At 37.2% G+C, this 20,190-nt stretch overlaps 1 protein-coding gene across 1 annotated transcript in view; it reads right to left on the bottom strand.

Annotated features, from left to right (window-relative positions):
- The window catches only part of GUCY1A2 (guanylate cyclase 1 soluble subunit alpha 2), a 398,753-nt gene that overhangs the window by 338,057 nt on the left and 40,506 nt on the right, over positions 1-20,190 (bottom strand). The window contains exon 3 of the mRNA XM_047752790.1: positions 6,349-6,470. Coding sequence (XP_047608746.1) covers positions 6,349-6,470 — 122 coding nt within the window. The remainder of the gene's footprint in view (positions 1-6,348; positions 6,471-20,190) is intronic.

The raw sequence follows: 20,190 nt of genomic DNA, 5'->3' as shown, positions 1-20,190 counted from the left end.
ATATCCCTTCACAATTTAGGTCATCAATTACTTTTGAGAGAAAATGCATTTAGTAAAAGCAGTATAAAACTATATTTTGTTAATCCTTAGTAAATAATTTATGGTCATTAAAATAGTAATCCTGTTTGGTATAATTCATTATAGATGAATTACCTTAGATCTTTCATTTCTATTTGATTTATGTCCTACTGTGGAATTACTTTATCCTACACTATCTACACATCCTAAACACTTACAGCTTATGCTCTAAACATCTATATCTAAACATCTATATTTAAACTCCTAAACATCTGTAACTTCATGCTCTTTATCTACATCTATATATATAGATACTTAAATATATATTTAAATTTCTAAACATCTATAGCTTCATGCTCTACAATGAAACACAACCCCCATAGTATTATTAAAACAAACCGAAATCCTTATAATTCCTGCTTATTTTACATTGTATTTTGCAAAGGGAGCCACACATGTTATCACCCTTCTCCCCTTAGTCTCTTCAATTCTCTGGCTTCCTCTCCCCAACACTAGCTAAATCCAAGATACAGGATCAGCTGGCAACACTTCAGCAAAAACACAATATAGACCTTTTAATGTGTCAGCACAGATGCTTCATTGTACTAATCAATGTTACAGTTTCCTAAAAGATACCTAATGCTGCACCTCATAAGACTATAAACACATTTTTACTACTTTTTCAGAGCTAAAAATGAGCTTCACAGATTATGGCTGAAAAAGATTTACTTTTTTTTTTTTTGCTTCTTAGGGCTACACTTGCAGCATATGGAAATTTGCAGGCCAGGGGTTGAAATCAAGCTGCAGCTGCAGGCTTTCACCAGAGCCACAGCAGTGGGGGATCTGAGCCACATCCATGACCTACACCACAGCTCTCTGGCAACACCAGATCCTTAATGAACTGAGCAAGGACAAGGATCAAACCCATGTCCTCACAGATACTAGTCGGGTTTTTTACCACTGAGACACAGGGGGAACCCCAGTTTACATTTTTTAGACAACTAAAGTTATAAGATCATTTTGCAAACGAGATATTCTAAAAAAAGCAGTAGGTTTAACACTAAAAGCCTCAAGTAGGGAGGGTATTGTTCACGACTACCTCTCTTGGTATATCCTTTTTTCCAGAGTTTATAAGTGTCTTAAGAGTATTACACTTCATTATCACAGTGAATACCAGAGCACCAAAATAAGGACTAGGCTGCATTTAATATCCCTACTTTGTAAATAATGAGATGATACAAAAGCAACTGGTTTCTAAGACAACAAAAGAAAAGCATGCCCAACACTCTGTCTAGAAATAGGATTTTCCCATTACTGCAGAGGGCATAAACCACTCAGTAATGTCCACGTGTTTCCAGGAAGTCCTAGGGAAGAGGCAATGGAACAAATGCATGAGAGAAGAATAACTGGTCTTCTGCAACAAGCTTTCTCCTTTTCTTCAGGTTTCTTTTTTTACTCCATGCCAACCACTAAACTCCAATTTCAATCTGAAGAGCCAGTAAATTATCAAACTATCTAGTGTTTATACTAATTTGATAGAGATGATCATTTTGAAAAGAGAAATATGCATCTCTGATCATACATACTTTCTGACCTATGACTTAAAAATCTTTTTTTTAATTTTTCTTAAAGTATAGTTGATTTACAATGTTCCTTCAATTTCTGCTGTACAGCAATGTGACCCAGCTACCCATGCATGCCCATTTTTTTTTTTTCATTTTTCCATCAGGTTCTTACCCATAGACATTTTGCCAAAGAAGACATAAGGATGACCAGCAGGCACGTGAAAAAATGCTCAGCATTACTAATTATTAGAGAAATGCAAATCAAAACTACAGTGAGGGACCACCTCACACAAGTCAAAATGGCCATCATTAACAAGTCAACAAACAAATGCTGGAAAGGACGTGGAGAAAAGGGAACCCTTCTTCACTGCTGGTGGGAATGTAAATTGATACAACTACTAATTTCATTCCCTTACATGTGGTTGTCCAGTTTTCCCAGCACCATTTATTGAAGAGACTATCTTTCCTCCACTGTGTGTTCTTTCCTCCTTTATCATAGATTAATTGACCACAGTTGCTTAAGTTTATTTCTGGGCTTCCTTTTTTTTTCTTTTTTGTCTTTTTTTGGGGGGGGCTGCACCTGCAGCATATTGAGATTCCCAGGCTAGGTATCAAATCAGAGCTGCAGCTACTGGCCTACACCACAGCCACAGCAATGCCAGATCTGAGCTGAGTCTGCAACCTACACCACAGCTCACAGCAATGCTGTATCTTTAACCCAGACCAAGGAGCAAGACCAGGAACTGAGCCCACATCCTCATGGATACTAGCTGGGTTTGTTAACCACTGAGCCATGACAGCAATTCCTATTTCTTGGCTTTCTATCCTGTTCCATTGATCTATATTTCTGTTTTTGTGCCAGTATCACACTATTTTGTTAACTGTAGCTTTATAGTACAGTCTGAAGTCAGGGAGCCTCATTCCTCCAGTTCCATTCTTATCTTTTCAATATTGCTTTGGCTATTCAAGGTCTTTTGTGTTTCCATACAAATTTTAAAATATTTTGTTTTAATTCTGTAAAGCATGTCATTAGTAATTTGATAGATATTGCATTGAATCTGTAGATTGCCTTAGGTAGTACTGTCATTTTGACTTACTTATTCTTCTAATTCAAGAATATAGTATATCTTTCTGTTTGTGTCACCTTTGATTTTTTTTCATCAGCATCTCATAGCTTTCAGACTACAGGTCTTTTGTTTCCTTAGGTAGGATTATTCCTAGGCATTTTATTCTTTTTGATGTGATGGGAAATGATATGGTTTCCCTAATTTCTCTTTCTGATCTTTTGTTGTTAGTATATACAAAAGCAATCAAATTCTGTGTATTGATTTCGTATCCTGCAACTTTACTAAATTCATTGAGGAGCTCTAACAGTTTTCTGGTGGTGTCTTTAGGATTTTCTAGGTATACTATCATGTCATCTGCAAACAGTGATAGTTTCACTTCTTCTGTTCTAATTTGGATTTATTTTCTTTTTATTCTCTGATTTCCATGGCTAGGACTTCCAAAACTATGTTGAATAACATTAGTGAACGTGGACGTCCTTGTTGTGGATGTCCTGATCTTAGTGGAAATGCTTTCAGTTTTTCACTGTTGAGAATGCTGTTAGCTATGGGCTTGTCATAAATGGCTTTTATTATATTGAGGTAGTTCCCCTCTACGCCCACTCTCTGGAGAGTTTTTATCAGGAATGGGTGTTGAATGTTGTCAAAAGCTTTTTCTGCATGTATTGAGATGATCATATGGTTTTTATTTTTCAGTTTGTTGTAGTGTATCACACTGATAGATTTGCAGATATTGAAGAATCCTTGCATCCCTGGGATAAATCCTTCCCGATCATGGTGTATGATATTTTTAATATATTCTCTATTGTTTTCTCTGTCTCTATGTTATTAATTTCTTTTTTTTGTCTTTTTGCCTTTTCTAGTGCTGCACCTACAGCACATGGAGGTTCCCAGGCTAGGGGTCTAATGGGAGCTATAGCCACTGGCCTATGCCACAGACACAGCAACATGGGATCCAAGCCGCATCTGCAACCTACACCACAGCTCACAGCAACACTGGATCCTTAACCCACTGAGCAAGGCCAGGGATCGAATCCACAACCAAATCGTTCCTAGTTGAATTCGTTAACTGCTGAGCCATGACAGGAACTCCTATGTTATTAATATCTGCTCTAACCTTTATGATTTACTTCCTTCTACTTACTTTGGGCTTTGTCTGCTCTTTCTTCTCTAGTTGCTCAAGGTGTAGGTTTAGCTTGTTTATATGAGTTTTTTATTCTTTCCTGAGATAAGACTGTATTGTTATAAACTTCACTCTCAGGACTGCTTTGCTGTGTCCCAAAGGTTTGGGATTGTTGAATCCTCATTGTCATGTTTCTCTAAGTTTCTTTTAATTTCCTCTTTGATTTTTTTCAGTGATCCATTGGTTATTTAGTAGCATATTGTTTAGCTTCCAGGAGTTTGTGTTTTTGCTGTTTTTTTTCCTTGTAGCTCATTTCTACTGTCACAGCATTATGGTCAGAGAAAATGCCTAAAATAATTAAATTTTTAAAAATTTGCCAAGGCTTGATCTGCAGCCCAAGTTGTGATCTGTCCTAGAGAAGGTTCCATGTGCACTTGAGAAGAATATATATTCTGCTGCTTTGGGGCAAAAAGTTCTATAGATATCACTTAAGTCTATATGGTCTAGTCTATTTGGTTATTTAATGCCCATGTTTCCTTGTTGATTTTCTGTCTGGATGATCTGGGCATTGAATTAAGTGGGTTGTTGAAGTCCCCCACTGTTATTATAACAAATCTTTTTTGATGATAGGTAAAATACTAATAACACGCAGGTGAGAATTTTGCACACTTATTTGCAAGTCACAGCTCTGATGTCTTTAGTATTTCTTATATATGTATCAGCTTGAACACCTCTTACTCCCTCTAACTCAGTGATTCTCAAAGTGGGAGGCATAAGGAAAGGATATGTGAGGGGCAGGGAATCATTTAGAAAACTGGAAGTAAAGAGTAGCTTTCTAATTTATTAAAAAGAGTCTGATACATCCCTCTTAGCGGGACATCATCTCACCTCATCCTTTCAAAAATCAGAAAGCACCAAAAAAAATCGATCTTACTTATGGGAGAGTCCAGGAATACAAAACTATGAAACTGTAAATAGTTCTTGGGTAATGCTCACCCCCACGCTCCTTTACTCTCACCCCTTATCTTCTCCAATAATAATGTTTGCCTGGGTAGTATGACATCCCTGCAGGTGTACTGAGGTTTAGGTAAGTAAATCCTTTTCATTGTCCATCATTGCCCTGAACAAGCCACCTACATCTATATGCCTCCCCTCACAAAAGGTCCATATTCTTATTATAATATTTTATGTTTAAAAAAACTACCTAGGAAGGAAACACAGTCAATGTGTAGCTAGAGTCCCAGTTTGATCATAAAGCCAGGTCTGCATCTGGAAGTTTAGAAAAATCTGGTAAACTCATGGGTTGAGATCACCTGGAATCTGTTTACATGAGGGACTCATGATGTCTCCAGGGAAAGTACTTATTCTAAAGGGAAAGAAAAGGAAACAAGTTTTCCCTAGTCTCCAAAATCTGATTCTGAGAGAGGAGATTTTAAGTTTTGTATGGTTTACTGTTCCCCACCACCACTCCCAGCACTCCATGGATTTCTGTCTGAATCATTAGGAAAAAAGAAGATTCGAAAAAAAATTTAAAGAAGTATTTCTTCCTAAAAAACTGAGGGATATTAAAGAAAAAAAATGTATATATATATATATTCTTGTTATGCAATCTAATTTGCATATAACAGAATGTAGCACTCATACACCAAGAACTTCAAATCATGAAAGACTATGTCTCATTTAAGGTACCTTAGGGCTGTAGGATTAAGTGCAGTTTAAAACAGTACCCTTTACCCCCTTAACCTATTGGAAGCATATAAAAACAGCCCTCTGTCATAAATACTAGTACTTTCAACCTAGACACCACCCTAACAAGCAGGGCACAGAGACATCCACAGATGGCCTGCCTCACTGCATTTGAGGCCAAAAAAGTCCACTATGAGTACATGTAAGCCATATTCCAAACCAGGGCATTCCAAAAATAACAGAATTAATAATAATGATAGAAATAATAGAAAATAGGCTTTGAGAAAAGAAAAAGGGAGTTCCCGTCATGGCACAGTGGAAATGAATCTGACTAGGAACCATGAGGTTGCAGGTTCAATCCCTGGCCTTGCTCAGTGGGTTAAGGATCCAGCATTGCCATGAGCTGTGGTGTAGATTGCAGACGCAGCTTGGATCCCGCATTGCTGTGACTTGGGTGTAGGCTGGTGGCTACAGCTCTGATGTGACCCCTAGCTAGGGAACCTCCACATGCCGCAAGTGCGGCCCTAAAAAGACAAAAGACAAAAAAAAAAGAGAGAGAGCATGAGAGAGAAAATAAAAAGATTCCTTAATTATGGTTCAGAGTAAGAGCCAGAGAAATATGGATTACAGGAGGCTGATATTAAGAAAGTTTGCCTGGGATGTAAATATTTTTAACATAATATTTTCAAGCTCCAAGTAAATGCTATGCACGTAAATTCCAATTAAACATCATCAGAAGTGATGAAACTAAATAATTTGAAGACAAGGTCTTGTTCTTAATCTGCCATAGTCTCCAAATCTCTCTTCTAGAAAATGAAACATTTACCATTTTTCTTTCCCCCCTCCCCCACATTCATTCTCTCTGAACTTTATAAATATACAGTTACTATACCGAGTACATTAGCAGTACACTGAAGAATTCCCAAGACCTCTTCAATGTCCTCTTTGTTGGAATGGTCTGCATAGGAGCATCTGTTAGAGATATTGTAGAAATTCTTTTCTGCATCCCTATAACTAAGAAGAGAAAAAAATTAGCATATGGAGAAATTTTTAAAAGCATCCGCAACTTCACACATATACACACAAACTAGCATATGTAGTTTTTGCTCTTGGCATAATCACATTTTAAAATATAATTTCTGTTATAATCTACCATTAACATAAGCATAGGCAATGCAGATCTGGAACTAGAAGCAGTCATTAGTAAGAAAGCAATGTATGGAAATAAAATAAATGATGAGAACCAGAAAGCACATCAGTTTGTATAGATAATGTTTGTTATTTCAGTGCTTCACAGCTGCTGGTAATTTGTTTCTATAAGGAATATGCTTAGAAAAAATAATAATTAACCATAATACTTTGGTGCCTTGTCAATAGTCACTAAATGTGCTGAAAGGAAACACAGTTAACTTCTATCAGTCAAGAAGACAGCAGTATGGTGCATGGACAGCAAATAAACAAATAAAGTGTGTGGTATCTGACAGAATATGAATCATGGTCTTACCATTTTCTATCTGTGAGATGTTGGGCAAGTGACCTAATCTATGTTAGTCTAACTTTTCACCCTCATAAAATGGAGATACAACCTACAGTTCTTGTGAGGACTAAGGAACAAACTGCCTGTGTTGATTGCAACTCTTCCAGTTGCCTCTGAATTAAAGCTAAGGCACCAGAGCTGAAAACAATAGGGGTCAAATATGCCCATATTCCAAAAAAGTAGCCAAGAATAGACATCTCCTTTAAAAATTAAAAAGTGCCTAAATAGGGGAGTAGGTTCAAGATGATGGAGGAGTAACAATCTATAGATAGAACAATTCACACATAACATCTACTGAATGCTGGCAGAAGACCTTAAACCTCAACAAGGTCAAGAACCCCTCCACATAACTGAGTAGAACAAAAGGAAAATAAAAGGCAGAGAGAGACAAAGGGGAAAAAAGGAATCAGGATGGACCACCATTCCTGAGAGGGAGCTGTGAAAGAGGAAAGAAAAGGATTTGCACCCTAGGAGGACACCTAACTGATGGGGAGATCAGCTGTGATGGAGAGCAGACCTCAAAGCCTCAGAGAAAAGTGCAGCAGCCATACTAAGGAGGGAAAGCAGAGAGGGAGCCATGCAAACCATCAGTACCACTGCCCCCAGACACCATAGCCTGAGATGCTCAGGTAGAGACTGGACACTGAGACTCAGGCTGCAGAGAGCTGCACAACCAGGAGCAGCCTGTGCGACCTCCTTGGGGTCCTTGCCATTGTCAAGGGCCTGGGAACCAGGAACTGGCTACTAGCTCTGTCCATTGCCTCCATCGCCATGAAAACACAAGCAGGCCATATATGACTACACACTCTATCACGGGGATAACAGCCTGCATACACTGAGAAAATAGACAGCAAGCATCTAAACCAAAGGCAGCTCTCACACCAAAAAAAAAAAAAAAAGAAAAAAAAAAGAAATGGAAGCCCTCATAAAATACCCAAGGGCACTCATGCATATAAAAAGACCTCCAAGATTATATTAGTTGTTTTCCCTAAATTCACAGAATAAGAAAATCTAAGAAAATGGGAGTTCCCGTTGTGGCGCAGTGGTTAGCGAATCCGACTAGGAACCATGAGGTTGCGGGTTCAATCCCTGCCCTTTCTCAGTGGGTTAAGGATCCCGTGTTGCTGTGAGCTATAGTGTAGGTTGCAGACGCGGTTCAGATCCTGTGTTGCTGTGGCTCTGGCGTAGGCCGGTAGCTACAGCTCCAATTAGACCCCTATCCTGGGAACCTCCATATGCCATGGGAGTGGCCCAAGAAATGGCAAAAAGACAAAAAAAAAAAAAAAGAAAAGAAAATATAAGAAAATGAACTCACAGGAAATATTCCCAGTTAAAAGAATAGTAGAATTCCTCTGAAGGATCAAGCAATGAAACAGACCTCTTCAGTCTATCAGACACTGAGTTCAAAAAGGAGATAATAAAAACACTGGAGGAATTAAAAGTGAATATGAAGGAATTCAGAGCAGATATGAACAGTTATGCAGATTACTTTAGAAAGGAACTAGAAAATATAAGGAGGAGCCACGAAAAACTAGAAAATTCATTTGCAGAGATGGATGCAAACTGAGTTAAAGGCACTGAAGAGCAGAGTGAATAATGCAGAGGAATGAACAAGTGGCTTGGAAGACAGAATAATGAAAATCACCCAATCAGGACAGCAGACAGAAAACCAAGTGAAAAACATGAAAGCAATATAAGAGGTCTATGGGATACTATAAAGTGGGCTAATCTACACATAATATGGATTTCAGAAGGATAAGAAACAGAAAAGGGGATTGAAAATATATTTTGAAGAACCGATGGCTGAAAACTTTCCAAATCTAAAGGAAACAAATATCGAGATACAGAAAGCATGGAGGGCCCCAAACAAGTTAAAGCCAAACAGACCCACACCAAAAAATACTATAATAAATATGGCAAAAGGTAAGATGAGGAGAGGATTTTAAGGCAGCAAGAGAAAAACAAACAGGAACCCCCAAAAAGCTATCAGCTGAATTCTCTACAAAAACACTACAGGCCAGAAGAGAGTGGCAAGATATATTCAAAATTCTAAAAGGGAAAACGTTGCAGGCTAGAATACTTTACCCAACAAGATTATCATTTAAAATTTACAAAGTAAAGAATTTCTCCAACAAACAAAAACTAAAAGAATACAGCAATACTAAACCCATTCTAAAAGAAATACTGAAAGGTCTCCTCTAAATAGGAAAGAAATAGGAAGATATAAGATGAAATAAATCACAATCAGAAAGCAATCATTTAAATAGCCACTATATACAGCTAAAAGGGAGGAAAAAAAAAAACTATTGCAAAAGCAGTGATAAACACAAGGAACAGCAAAAGGATAAAGATGAAGATGTTAAAAAAGGATATCAAAATCATAAAATGTGAGGAAGGAAACTAAGAAGATCTGGACTCCTTTTTTTTTTTTAAAGAATGTGTTTGAGCTGATACGACTATCAGGCTAAAGCGAGCAGAGATAGGAAGGGGTTAACGCACTTGAAAAACAGGGCAACCACAAATCAAAACCAAAACCAAACCAAACCATTCAAAAAACTGAAAAGAAGAGGACATGAACATAGAATTAAATGAAATCATCCAACCAAAAAATGAAAGGAACAAAGTATAAACATAGAATCAACTGGAAAACAAGGTTTAAAATGGCAATATATATTTATCAATAATTACCTTAAATAATAACAGGCTGACTACTCCAATCAAAAGACATAGGGTGGAAGGCTGGATAAAAAAAAAAAAAATAAGAGCCTAAATTATGCTGCCTACAAGACACTCACCATAGGTAAAGGGCACATAAAAATTGAAAGTGAGGGGATAGAAAAAGATATTTCATGCTAATGGAAAAGATAGATAGGAAAGTGGGATTTGCAATACTCATATCAGACAAAATAGACTTTAAAACAAAGGTCAGAAAGAAAGACAAAGAAGGACACTAATGATTAAAAGCATTAAATCAAGAAGAGGATATTACACTCAATATATATGCCCCTAATACATGAGCACCCAAATATATAAAACAAATACGAACAGACATAAAATGAGAAGTTGATGGGACTAAAATAATAGTAGGAGATTTTTAACACCCCACTCACATCAATGGACAGAGCCTCTAGAAAGAAAATCAACAAGGCAAAGAGATCCAAAATTATACAATAGAAAAGTTAGACTTAATTGGTATTTTCAGGACATAACATCCAGTAAAGACAGACTACACATTCTTTTCAGTGCACATGGTACATTCTCAAGGACTGACCACTTACTAGGGCACAAAACTAACCAACAAATTTAAAAGTAGAAATTATTTCAAGCATCTTCTCTGACAACAGTGGCATGAAACTAGAAATCCACCACAGGAAAAGAAATGAGAAAAAACTGACTACATGGAGATAAAACAACATGCTACTAAAAAAGCAATGGGTCAGTGAGTAAATTAAAAGGGAAATTAAAATATACCTCAACACAAATGATAATAAAAACACAACCATTCAAAATATATGGGGTGCCACAAAAGCAGTTCTTAGAGGGAAGTTCATAGGGATACAAACCTTCCTCAAAAACAAGAAAAATCTCAAATCAACAACTTAACCTATCACCTAAAAGAATTAGAAAAAGAAGAACAAAGAAAACCTAAAGTCAGCAGAAGGAAGGAAATCATAAAGATCAGAGAGGAAATCATTAAATAGAGATTCAAAAAAACAATAGGAAAAAAAATAAAACTAAGAGCTGGTTCTTTGAAAGGGTAAACAAAATTGACAAACCTCTAGCCACACTAATTAAGTAAAAGAGAGAAAGAACTGAAATAAACAAAATAAGAAATGAAAAAGGAGAAATCTCAATGAATACTGCAGAAATACCCCCCCAAAAAAAGATATAAGAAAATACTGGAGTTCCCATCAGGGCTCAATGGTTAGTGAATCCAACTAGGAACTATGAGGTTGCAGGTTCGATCCCTGGCCTCACTCACTGGGTTAAGGATCCAGTGTTGCCATGAGCCGTGGTGCAGGTCGCAGATGTGGCTCCGATCCTGCATTGCTGTGGCTGTGGTGTAGGCTGGCAGTACAGCTCCGCTTGGACCCCTAGCCTGGGAACCTCCATGTGCTGCAGGTACGGCCCTAGAATCAACAGAAAGACAAAAAAATAAAATAAAATAAAATTATAAATTAAATTAAATTTAAAAATAAAAAAGAAGAAAATACTATGAATAATTATTTGCCAACAAATTTGAAGACCTAGAAGAAATGGACAATTTTCTAGAGACATACAGCCCACCAAAGCTGAATGAAGAAGAAATAATTTGAACAGACTGATCACTAGAAATGAAACTGAATGTGAAATAAAAACACTCCCTACAAATAAAAGTCCAAGACCAAATGGCTTCACAGGCGAATTCTACCAAACATGCAAAGAGGAACTTATACCCATCCTCCTTAAATTTTACCAAAAGGTTGAAGAAGAAGAAATGCTCCCAAAGACATCCTATGAAGCCACCATCACCCTCAGGCCAAAACCAGGCAAAGATACTACCAAAAAAGAAAATTATAGACCAATATCTTTGATGAATATAGACACAAAAATTCTCAACAGAATTTAAGCCAACCGAATCCGGCAACACATAAAAAGATCATACACCACGACCAAGTGAAATTCATCCCAGTTTCACAAGGATGGTTCAACATAATGAAATTAATCAACATCATACACCACATTAACAAAAGTCAAAAACCACACGATCTTCTCAATAGATACAGAAAAAACATTAGACAAAATCCAACATCCATTCATAACAAAAACTCTCCTCAAAGTGGGAATAGAGGGAACATATCTGAACATAATAAAAGACATTTATGGAGTTCCCGTAGTGGCGCAGTGGTTAACGGATTCGACTAGGAACCATGAGGTTACAGGTTCGATCCCTGCCCTTGTTCAGTGGGTTAATGATCCGGGAGTTGCCGTGAGCTGTGATGTAGGTCGCAGATGTGGCTCGGATCCTGCGTTGCTGTGGCTCTGGCGTAGGCCGGCGGCTACAGCTCCGATTAGACCCCTAGCCTGGGAACCTCCATATGCCGCAGGAGCGGCCCAAGAAATAGCAAAAAGACCAAAAAAAAAAAAAAAAAAGACATTTATGACAAACTCACAGTCAATGTAATGCTTAACGGAAAAAAGCTGAAAGCCTCCCTGCTAAAATCTGGAACAAGACAAGGATGCCCACTCTCAGTAATTTTATTCAATACAGCATTGAAAATTCTATGTACAGCAATCAAACAAACAAAAGAAATAAAAGTTATCCAAATTGGAAGAAAAGTGGTAAAATTGTCACTCTATGCAGATGATGATACAGAAAACCCTAAGGATTCCACACAAAACTACTCAAATTGATCAACAAATTCAGCGAAGTAGCAGAATATATAAGATTAACTTTCAGAAATCAGTTTAATTTCTGTATGCTAACAATGAGATATTAGAAAAGAAATATAAAAATACAATATCTTTAAATAATACCCAGAAAAATTAAATATCTAGGAATAAACCTGACCAAGGAGGTGAAAGTCTCATATGCTGAGAACTATAAAACATTCATCAAGGAAATTAAAGAGGATTCAAAGAAAGGAACAGATTTTCCATGCTCCTAGACTGGAAGAATTAATATCATTAAAATAGCCATACTACATATTCAGTGCAACCCCTACCAAATTACTCATGACATTCTTCACAGAAGTAGGAAAAACAATGCAGAGATTTACATGGAGCCATAAAAGACCCACAATTGCTAAAGAAATCCTGAGGAAAAAATTTTTAAAAAATTAAAAAATAAAAAAGCAATCAGGAGGCATAACTCTCCCAAACTTCAGACAATATCGCAAAGCTACAGTAATCAAGACGGGGTGGTACTGGTACAAAAATAGAATAAGGAACACAGAAATACACCCAGATACCTATGGTCAACTAATCTTCAACAATGGAGAGAAGAATATAAAATGGGGAAAAGACAGTCTCTTCAGAAAGTGGTGCTGGGAAAACTGGACAGCTCCATGTAAATCAATGAAACTAGAACACACCATCACATCATGCACAAAAATAAACTCAAAGTGGCTTAAAGACTTAAGCATAAGACAAGAAACCATAAAACTCCTAGAATAGAACATAAACAAAACATTCTCTGATATTAACCATACAAATGTTTTCTGAGGTCAGTCTCCCATGGCAATAGAAACAAAAGAAAAATAGACAAATGAGACGTAATCAAACTGACAAGCTTTTGCACAGCAAAGGAAGCCATAAAAAAAAAAAAAGACAAGACTACACAATGGAAGAAAATAGTTGCAAATGACACAACAAACAAGGGCTTAATCTCTAAAATACACAAACAATGCATGCAACTCAAGAGCAAAAAATCAGACAACCCAATTTAAAAATGGGCAGAAGACTTAAACAGACATTTCTCTGAAGAAGACATACAGGTAGCCAAAAAGCACATGAAAAAAATGCTCAATATCACTAATTATTAGAGAAATGCAAATCAAAACTACAATGAGATACCAAATTACACTGGTCAGAATGGCTATCTTTTTTTTTTGTCTTTTTTGTCTTTTTTGCCATTTCTTGGGCCGCTCCCACAGCATATGGACATTCCCAGGCTAGGGGTCGAATCGGAGCTGTAGCCACCGGCCTACACCAGAGCCACAGAGCAATGCGGGATCCGAGCCACGTCTGTGACCTCCACCACAGCTCACGGCAATGCCGGATCGTTAACCCACTGAGCAAGGGCAGGGATCGAACCCACAACCTTATGGTTCCTAGTCGGATTCGTTAACCACTGCGCCACAACAGGAACTCCAAGAATGGCTATCATTAATAAGACTACAAATAACAAACAAGTGCTGGAAAGGGTGTGGAGAAAAGGGAACCCTCCTACATTATTGGTGGGAATGTAAATTGGCACAACCACTATGAAAAACAGTATGGAGGTACCTCAGAAAACTAAATATAGAACTACCATATATATACCATATATAGAGAATTACCATCAATCTCACTCCTGGACATATATGGATAATACATTCATTCCAAAATATACATGAACCCTTATGCTCATTTGCAGCACTATGCACAATAGCCAAGACATGGAAACAACCTAAATGTCCAATGACAACTTGTGTCCAATATTAATCCAATGAACAGATTAAGAAGATGTGATACATATACACAATGTAATACTACTCAGCCATGAAAAAGAACAAAATAATGCAATTTACTGCAACATGGATGGAACTAGAGATACTCATACTAAGTGAAGTCAGAAAGAGAAAGACAAATGCCATGTGATATCACTTCTATCTGGAATCTAATATATGGCATAAATGAACATACCTCCACAAAAGAAATAAACTCATGGACTTGGAGAATAGACTTCTGGTTGACCAGGGGTAGGGGGAGGGAGTGAGATGGACTGGGAGTTTAGCATTAGTACATGCAAACTATTGTATCTGGAGTGGTTAAGCAATGAGGTCCTGCTGCACAGCAAAGGGAACTGATTTCGATCACTTTTGATAGAACATGATGTAGGATAATGTGAGAAAAAGAATGTGTATATATATATATATATATAACTGGCTCACTTTACGGTACAGCAGAAATTGACAGAACATTGTATAGCAACTATAATAAATTTATTTATTTATTTATTTATTTTTGTCTTTTTGCTATTTCTTTGGGCCGCTCCCTGCGGCATATGGAGGTTCCCAGGCTAGGGGTCCAATCAGAGCTGTAGCTGCCGGCCTACGCCAGAGCCACAGCAACATGGGATCCGAGCCGCGTCTGCAACCTACACCACAGCTCACGGCAACGCCGGATCGTTAACCCACTGAGCAAGGGCAGGGACCGAACCCACAACCTCACGGTTCCTAGTCAGATTCGTTAACCACTGCGCTACGACGGGAACTCCCAACAACTATAATAAATTTAATACAAAATATTTGTTTAAAGTGTCACTGCCACTGTCACCTCACCACCAGCATACAGAAGAAAAAGGAATGGAAAATTTTTGAAAGAAAATAATTAGAAGAGTGAGTTACTGTCCTAGGAAAAGAGTACTGTGGTTCACACACACACACACATACACACACCACCACCCACCCCCACACACACATATGTTAAAATAGTAAAGGGGAATGTTTCCTGCAGGAGCACACTTGGTGAAAGAGGAGTCCACTCTGATAGAGATTTGGGTTCGGTATCTCACTCCTCAGTGAATATCTGCCGAGGTAGTTCAATTCCTGATTACCCCTCTGTATCTGACTGAGTGGAGTGAAATCCACAGGCCAGGAGTGGGGGCACCTGAAGCAGTAAAGCCCATAGTACACCTTAACTGAAGGCATCACAGCCAAGAGAGGATTATTACAACAACTATTGAAGTAAGTAAGGTTTCTACTATTTTCTTTCTTTTTTTTCTTTTTCTTTTCTTTTTTTTGTTGTTGCTGTTGTTTTTTGGTTTTTTTGTTTGTTTGTTTGTTTGTTTTCTTTTTAGGACTGTACTCGCGGCATATGGAGGTTCCCAGGCTAAGGGTCAAATTGGAGCTATAGCTGCCAGCCTACGCCAGAGCAACAGCAATGCCAGATCCGAGCCGTGTCTGCAACTTCCACAGCTCACGGCAACACTGGATCCTTAACCCACTGAGTGAGGCCAGGGATCGAACCCACAACCTCATGGCTCCTAGTTGGATTTGTTTCCGCTGAGCCATGATAGAAAATCCTTTTTTTTTCCTTCATTTTTTAAAGTTTTATTAATATATAGTTGATTTACGTGCTGTGATAATTTTTGCTGTACAAAAAAGTGATTCAGTCATACATATACACACATATGTACTTTTTCTGATTATTTTCCCATATAGATTATCACAGAACGTGATTTTCCATTTCATTTCTGCCTGATACAACACATCAGAAGAGAAAGGATTGGCCTAGAGCAGAGATGAAAATAACATAGGGTGTGCCCTCTGCACTGCATTCCAAGTCCCTTAGGACAAGGCCTGACCCAGGCAGAAAGGGATATAAGAATGAAATTGGATATGAAATCGAAGATTTTAATTAGCCTGGAGTGGACTTTATATTTCCTAAACGTACTTAGAAAACAGAGTAATCTGCCCAACCTAGAATGTTTGAAGTGACTGGAAAGAAAACATAAAAGTGTCTCCTATTTGTACACTGCTCTAAGATTAGACTCTAAAAAACCAGTTGAACACAATGCTCACTACAGTTTCTAGCATGCGGGAATCACTCAATCAATAAAAGGCGGAATGGAGAACACAGTCACTAAACACAAACAAATGCAGGCTTATTTTTAAAATCAACCTCCACCATTTTAATCAGAGTGACCTTAATTGAGACTGTTTTTCTCACAGTCTCAATTTCCTCATCTGTTAAATGAGCCTCAATACAATGATCCTATAAAATAGGTTGTTAGTATTAAATAAAATAACAATGTGCCCAGTATATTACCTCAGAAACAGCAATCAATAGACATACGATTTCTTCTATTGCTTTTGTTTAGTGAGATATTCTATGTAAACATGTCAAAAAGAAGCTAGATCACTTTCTAGATAAAATAATTTACAGTTAGAAAATCTGACCATGATACCGTAAGTATTGAAGTAAGCACTAAAGTTTGATTCTCAGAATAATCAGGGTTAACTCACTCCTTATTTCACTTGTAATGGTCTACTGAAATTATCCTAGCTTAATTTTTGTTCAATTGTCAAAAGAAAAGGAGAACAGAAAGTTGGTTATATAAAACAAAAATAGGGCCTACAATGATAAATGAACTAATAATTTAACTGTAGATGACTATAGGAAATGGTGTCCCAGACCACTATTAGGCTGGCAGCAGTCCAACCTGTGATATTAGCACAATGATGCTTATTCTGGCAAAAAAAGTATAAACAGAATGGCATGATTCCGAATAAATATTTACTTGTACTCATGTTTAAAATACATAATGAAAATTTCATCTCAGAAGGATTATCACGTATTTTCCCAACATAGTTTTAAAAAAATCTCTATTTTGTCTTCAGTGCCATAGTAATTCATTTTTGTGAGCTATAGACCAGTAGGAGTCATACAGTATAAACATGAATGGGAGCAGATGGATTAGGCACTTTAGAGGAAGAAATAGATTTAAAAAATCCAAATTCTCTGTAAGAAGAAAGCAGTAGCTGGAACATGAGGTGGGACATTTATTCCTGCTGCTAAACAACTGATTCCAAACTTTTAAAGGCTTAAGGAGTCTAAGTAAAGGCTACAGCAAGAAGACAAAGGGAAAGAATCAGTAAAAACTGAGATGGGAGAGAGTCAGATACAATGGTAGTAATAACAATTTAACAAACATATTGGTTACCTATGTGTGACATGCACTGTACTACTTTATATGATTATAGACTTACCACATTATCATTAATATGCCATTTAAACTTCACCCCTACCTTGCTATTATTCCCATTTTTTTTTAATGAGAAAGCTGAGACTCGGAGGTTAATTATCCACCCATGATCATCCAAAGGCATGATCTACTTTAAATCTAGTAAATCTGGTATGTCTACTTTTGAAGCACATTTTTTTAGTCCCTTGCTCTATTCTAAAGAATAAAGATGCACAGAGAGAAAGGCACAAGATAATAGCAAGAATGTATCAGAAAAAAATTATCATCATAAACCAGATTTTCCTCAATCCTGAGTTCCTTTTAATTCCTAAGGTAAACATTGCCTGTCTTCTACTTATCCCTTTTGTTTCTCACCATTCTCCCTAGCCTCATACTGCCTCAAAAGCTAGTCCACTCCCTAGAAGCTTGAGTTAAAGAGAGACTAACATAAACATGTATATTCAATGCCCCATTTTCTCATTTTAGGTTGACGGAAGATGCCTGTGTTACATAAATAAGAAACTATCCAAGTAAGCATGCAATCATAGAATTTATATAGCAATCAAAATTTACCATAAAGTCAATCTGATACACAATAGCAGAACATTAAGTATAAAAGGAAAACTATGCAAATAAATCAGTATACTTTATGCCATAAAGAGAAGGATTCTGGATGCTAAAACTATGGCTTTTAGAACTATAATGGACCCTAGACATTATCATTTCAACCTCTCATTTTACACCCCCCTCAAGCATAATTTACTCTTTTATCCACTATACACATACCTCTGTGTGCATACCTCTAGGGTACAACTTATTCATTTATCCTCACTCTGCCCTTCCCCAAAAAATTGTCATTTCTTCCCATGTACAAAGCATTTACAAAGGCAGAGTAATACAGAAGTAAACAAATAGCCAAATAAGAAAATAAATGACAACATAACCATTATAAAAAGAGTGCTAGTGATGAGATAAACCAGTATAACAGAAAATGATTCACATTGGGACTGAAGTGGAGGACTGAGGACTACTTCAGGTTGGGTGTCATCTTCCTGAAGATATAACATTTAAACAAAAAGACTTAACTGTATAAAAGAATAATAAATGCAAATATCTGGGGACAGAGAATTCCAGGAATATGGAGTAGTACATGCAAAAGCCTTGAGGATAAGCAAGCTTCGTATAGTTGAGAAACCAACAGAAGACTGGAGTGGCTGGAGGGAGTGAAATGGGAGAAGTAGACTAGGATGAAATCAAAGAGGTAAGCAGAGGCCAGTTCACAGGAAGAGCTCAGGTTTTATTCTACCACATTAAGTTATTATATGGTTTAAAACAAGGGTGATCTCTGGGCCAAGCCAGTAGTATTAGCATTATCTGGGAACTCATTAGAAATGCCAATTCTTGAAGCTCTCCCTACATACATGATCAGAAACTCGGGTTGGGGCCCAGCAATCTGTTTTAACAAGCCCGCCAGGTGAGTCTGATGCACATTAACATTTGAGAACCACTGGTTTTATTTTTGTAATCACTCTGTTCTGGAGAAAACATAATGCCAAGGGACAGGAAAAGAAGAAGAAAACTAGATTGGAATCTCTAGCTGACATCCCAGATCAGAATCTCTAAGTAACAGTGGAGATGAAGAGATGAAGATTTATCACATTGCATAAATAAATTATTTAAGCGCTAATTTCTCCAACTTCCCTCAATAAGCTCTATGAATAAATAAATGAACAAGTGAATGAGTGAGTTAAATAATACAATAAGTGTTTAAAAGTTCAGTTTCTGAAGTACAGACAGGCTATCTCACTTCCTAACAAGAGGCTCCATCAGCTACTCCTTCCCATCCTCCATCTGTCTGATCCTTTGAACAGCTGCTCCCTGCATTGAGGTCTAAGTCTTAGAGACTAAAAAAGCCTCAGGGAGTTTCTACAGGCTATTGGTACAAAAGTTCAACAAGGAGCAGGACTAAACAATCCTGGAGCTCTGATAAACAATGCAGATCCAAGAGTAGAGTATAAAAACAGAGGAAAGAAAGGAAGGGAAGATTAATGGTTGGAGGCTGAATTAAGAAATTAAAAAGAGAAGGGGTAGATCCTACTCTCCGTTTTCTATCCTGATTCATCATCCCAACCCAAGATACTTAAAAGTTGATTGCCCCAAGAAAAACCTTGGGCAAAACCCAATTTCAGAGATTAGAAAAAGCATTTCTCTCCTACCCTCACCTCCCCAGAAATTATACTTGCCAGTGCTTCTTCTCAATTGCCCCAAATCCCTTTAATTGTAAGAAACACATACTTTTTCATAGACATAAAATTGTGTTTTCTTAAGCAGAACAACAGATTCATGTGTTGTACATTTTAATCCAAATCTTAGTGATAATAGGTGTTTTTTATGAGTATTGAAAAAAGAAACTGAAAAAGATGGAATCTAAAAGTCAAGGGGGGAGTTGGACAGGGAAAATACAGCCATTTTGGTCCAGCATGAGCACACACAAAAAAGGCAGTGAGCAAAGGTACTTCCAATTCCTCAGAAGGCAGCCAACAATCAAGCAAAAATAAGCTACTAAGTCTACTGAGAACCAGTAGGACATTATGATTCCTTTTTATGTGAGAGTCCTATATCTTGTCTGTTTGGGTTTTTTTAATAATTTAATTTTTATTTTATATAGGAGTATAGTTGATTTACAATGTTGTGTTAATTCCAGGTATACACAAAGCAATTCAGTTAAACATATTAAATATATATTATATCATGTGTATGTATATTAT

Source organism: Phacochoerus africanus, chromosome 11 (assembly GCF_016906955.1).
Source record: "Phacochoerus africanus isolate WHEZ1 chromosome 11, ROS_Pafr_v1, whole genome shotgun sequence".
Lineage (NCBI taxonomy): Eukaryota > Metazoa > Chordata > Mammalia > Artiodactyla > Suidae > Phacochoerus > Phacochoerus africanus.
This window is presented reverse-complemented; position numbering and strand designations above follow the sequence as displayed.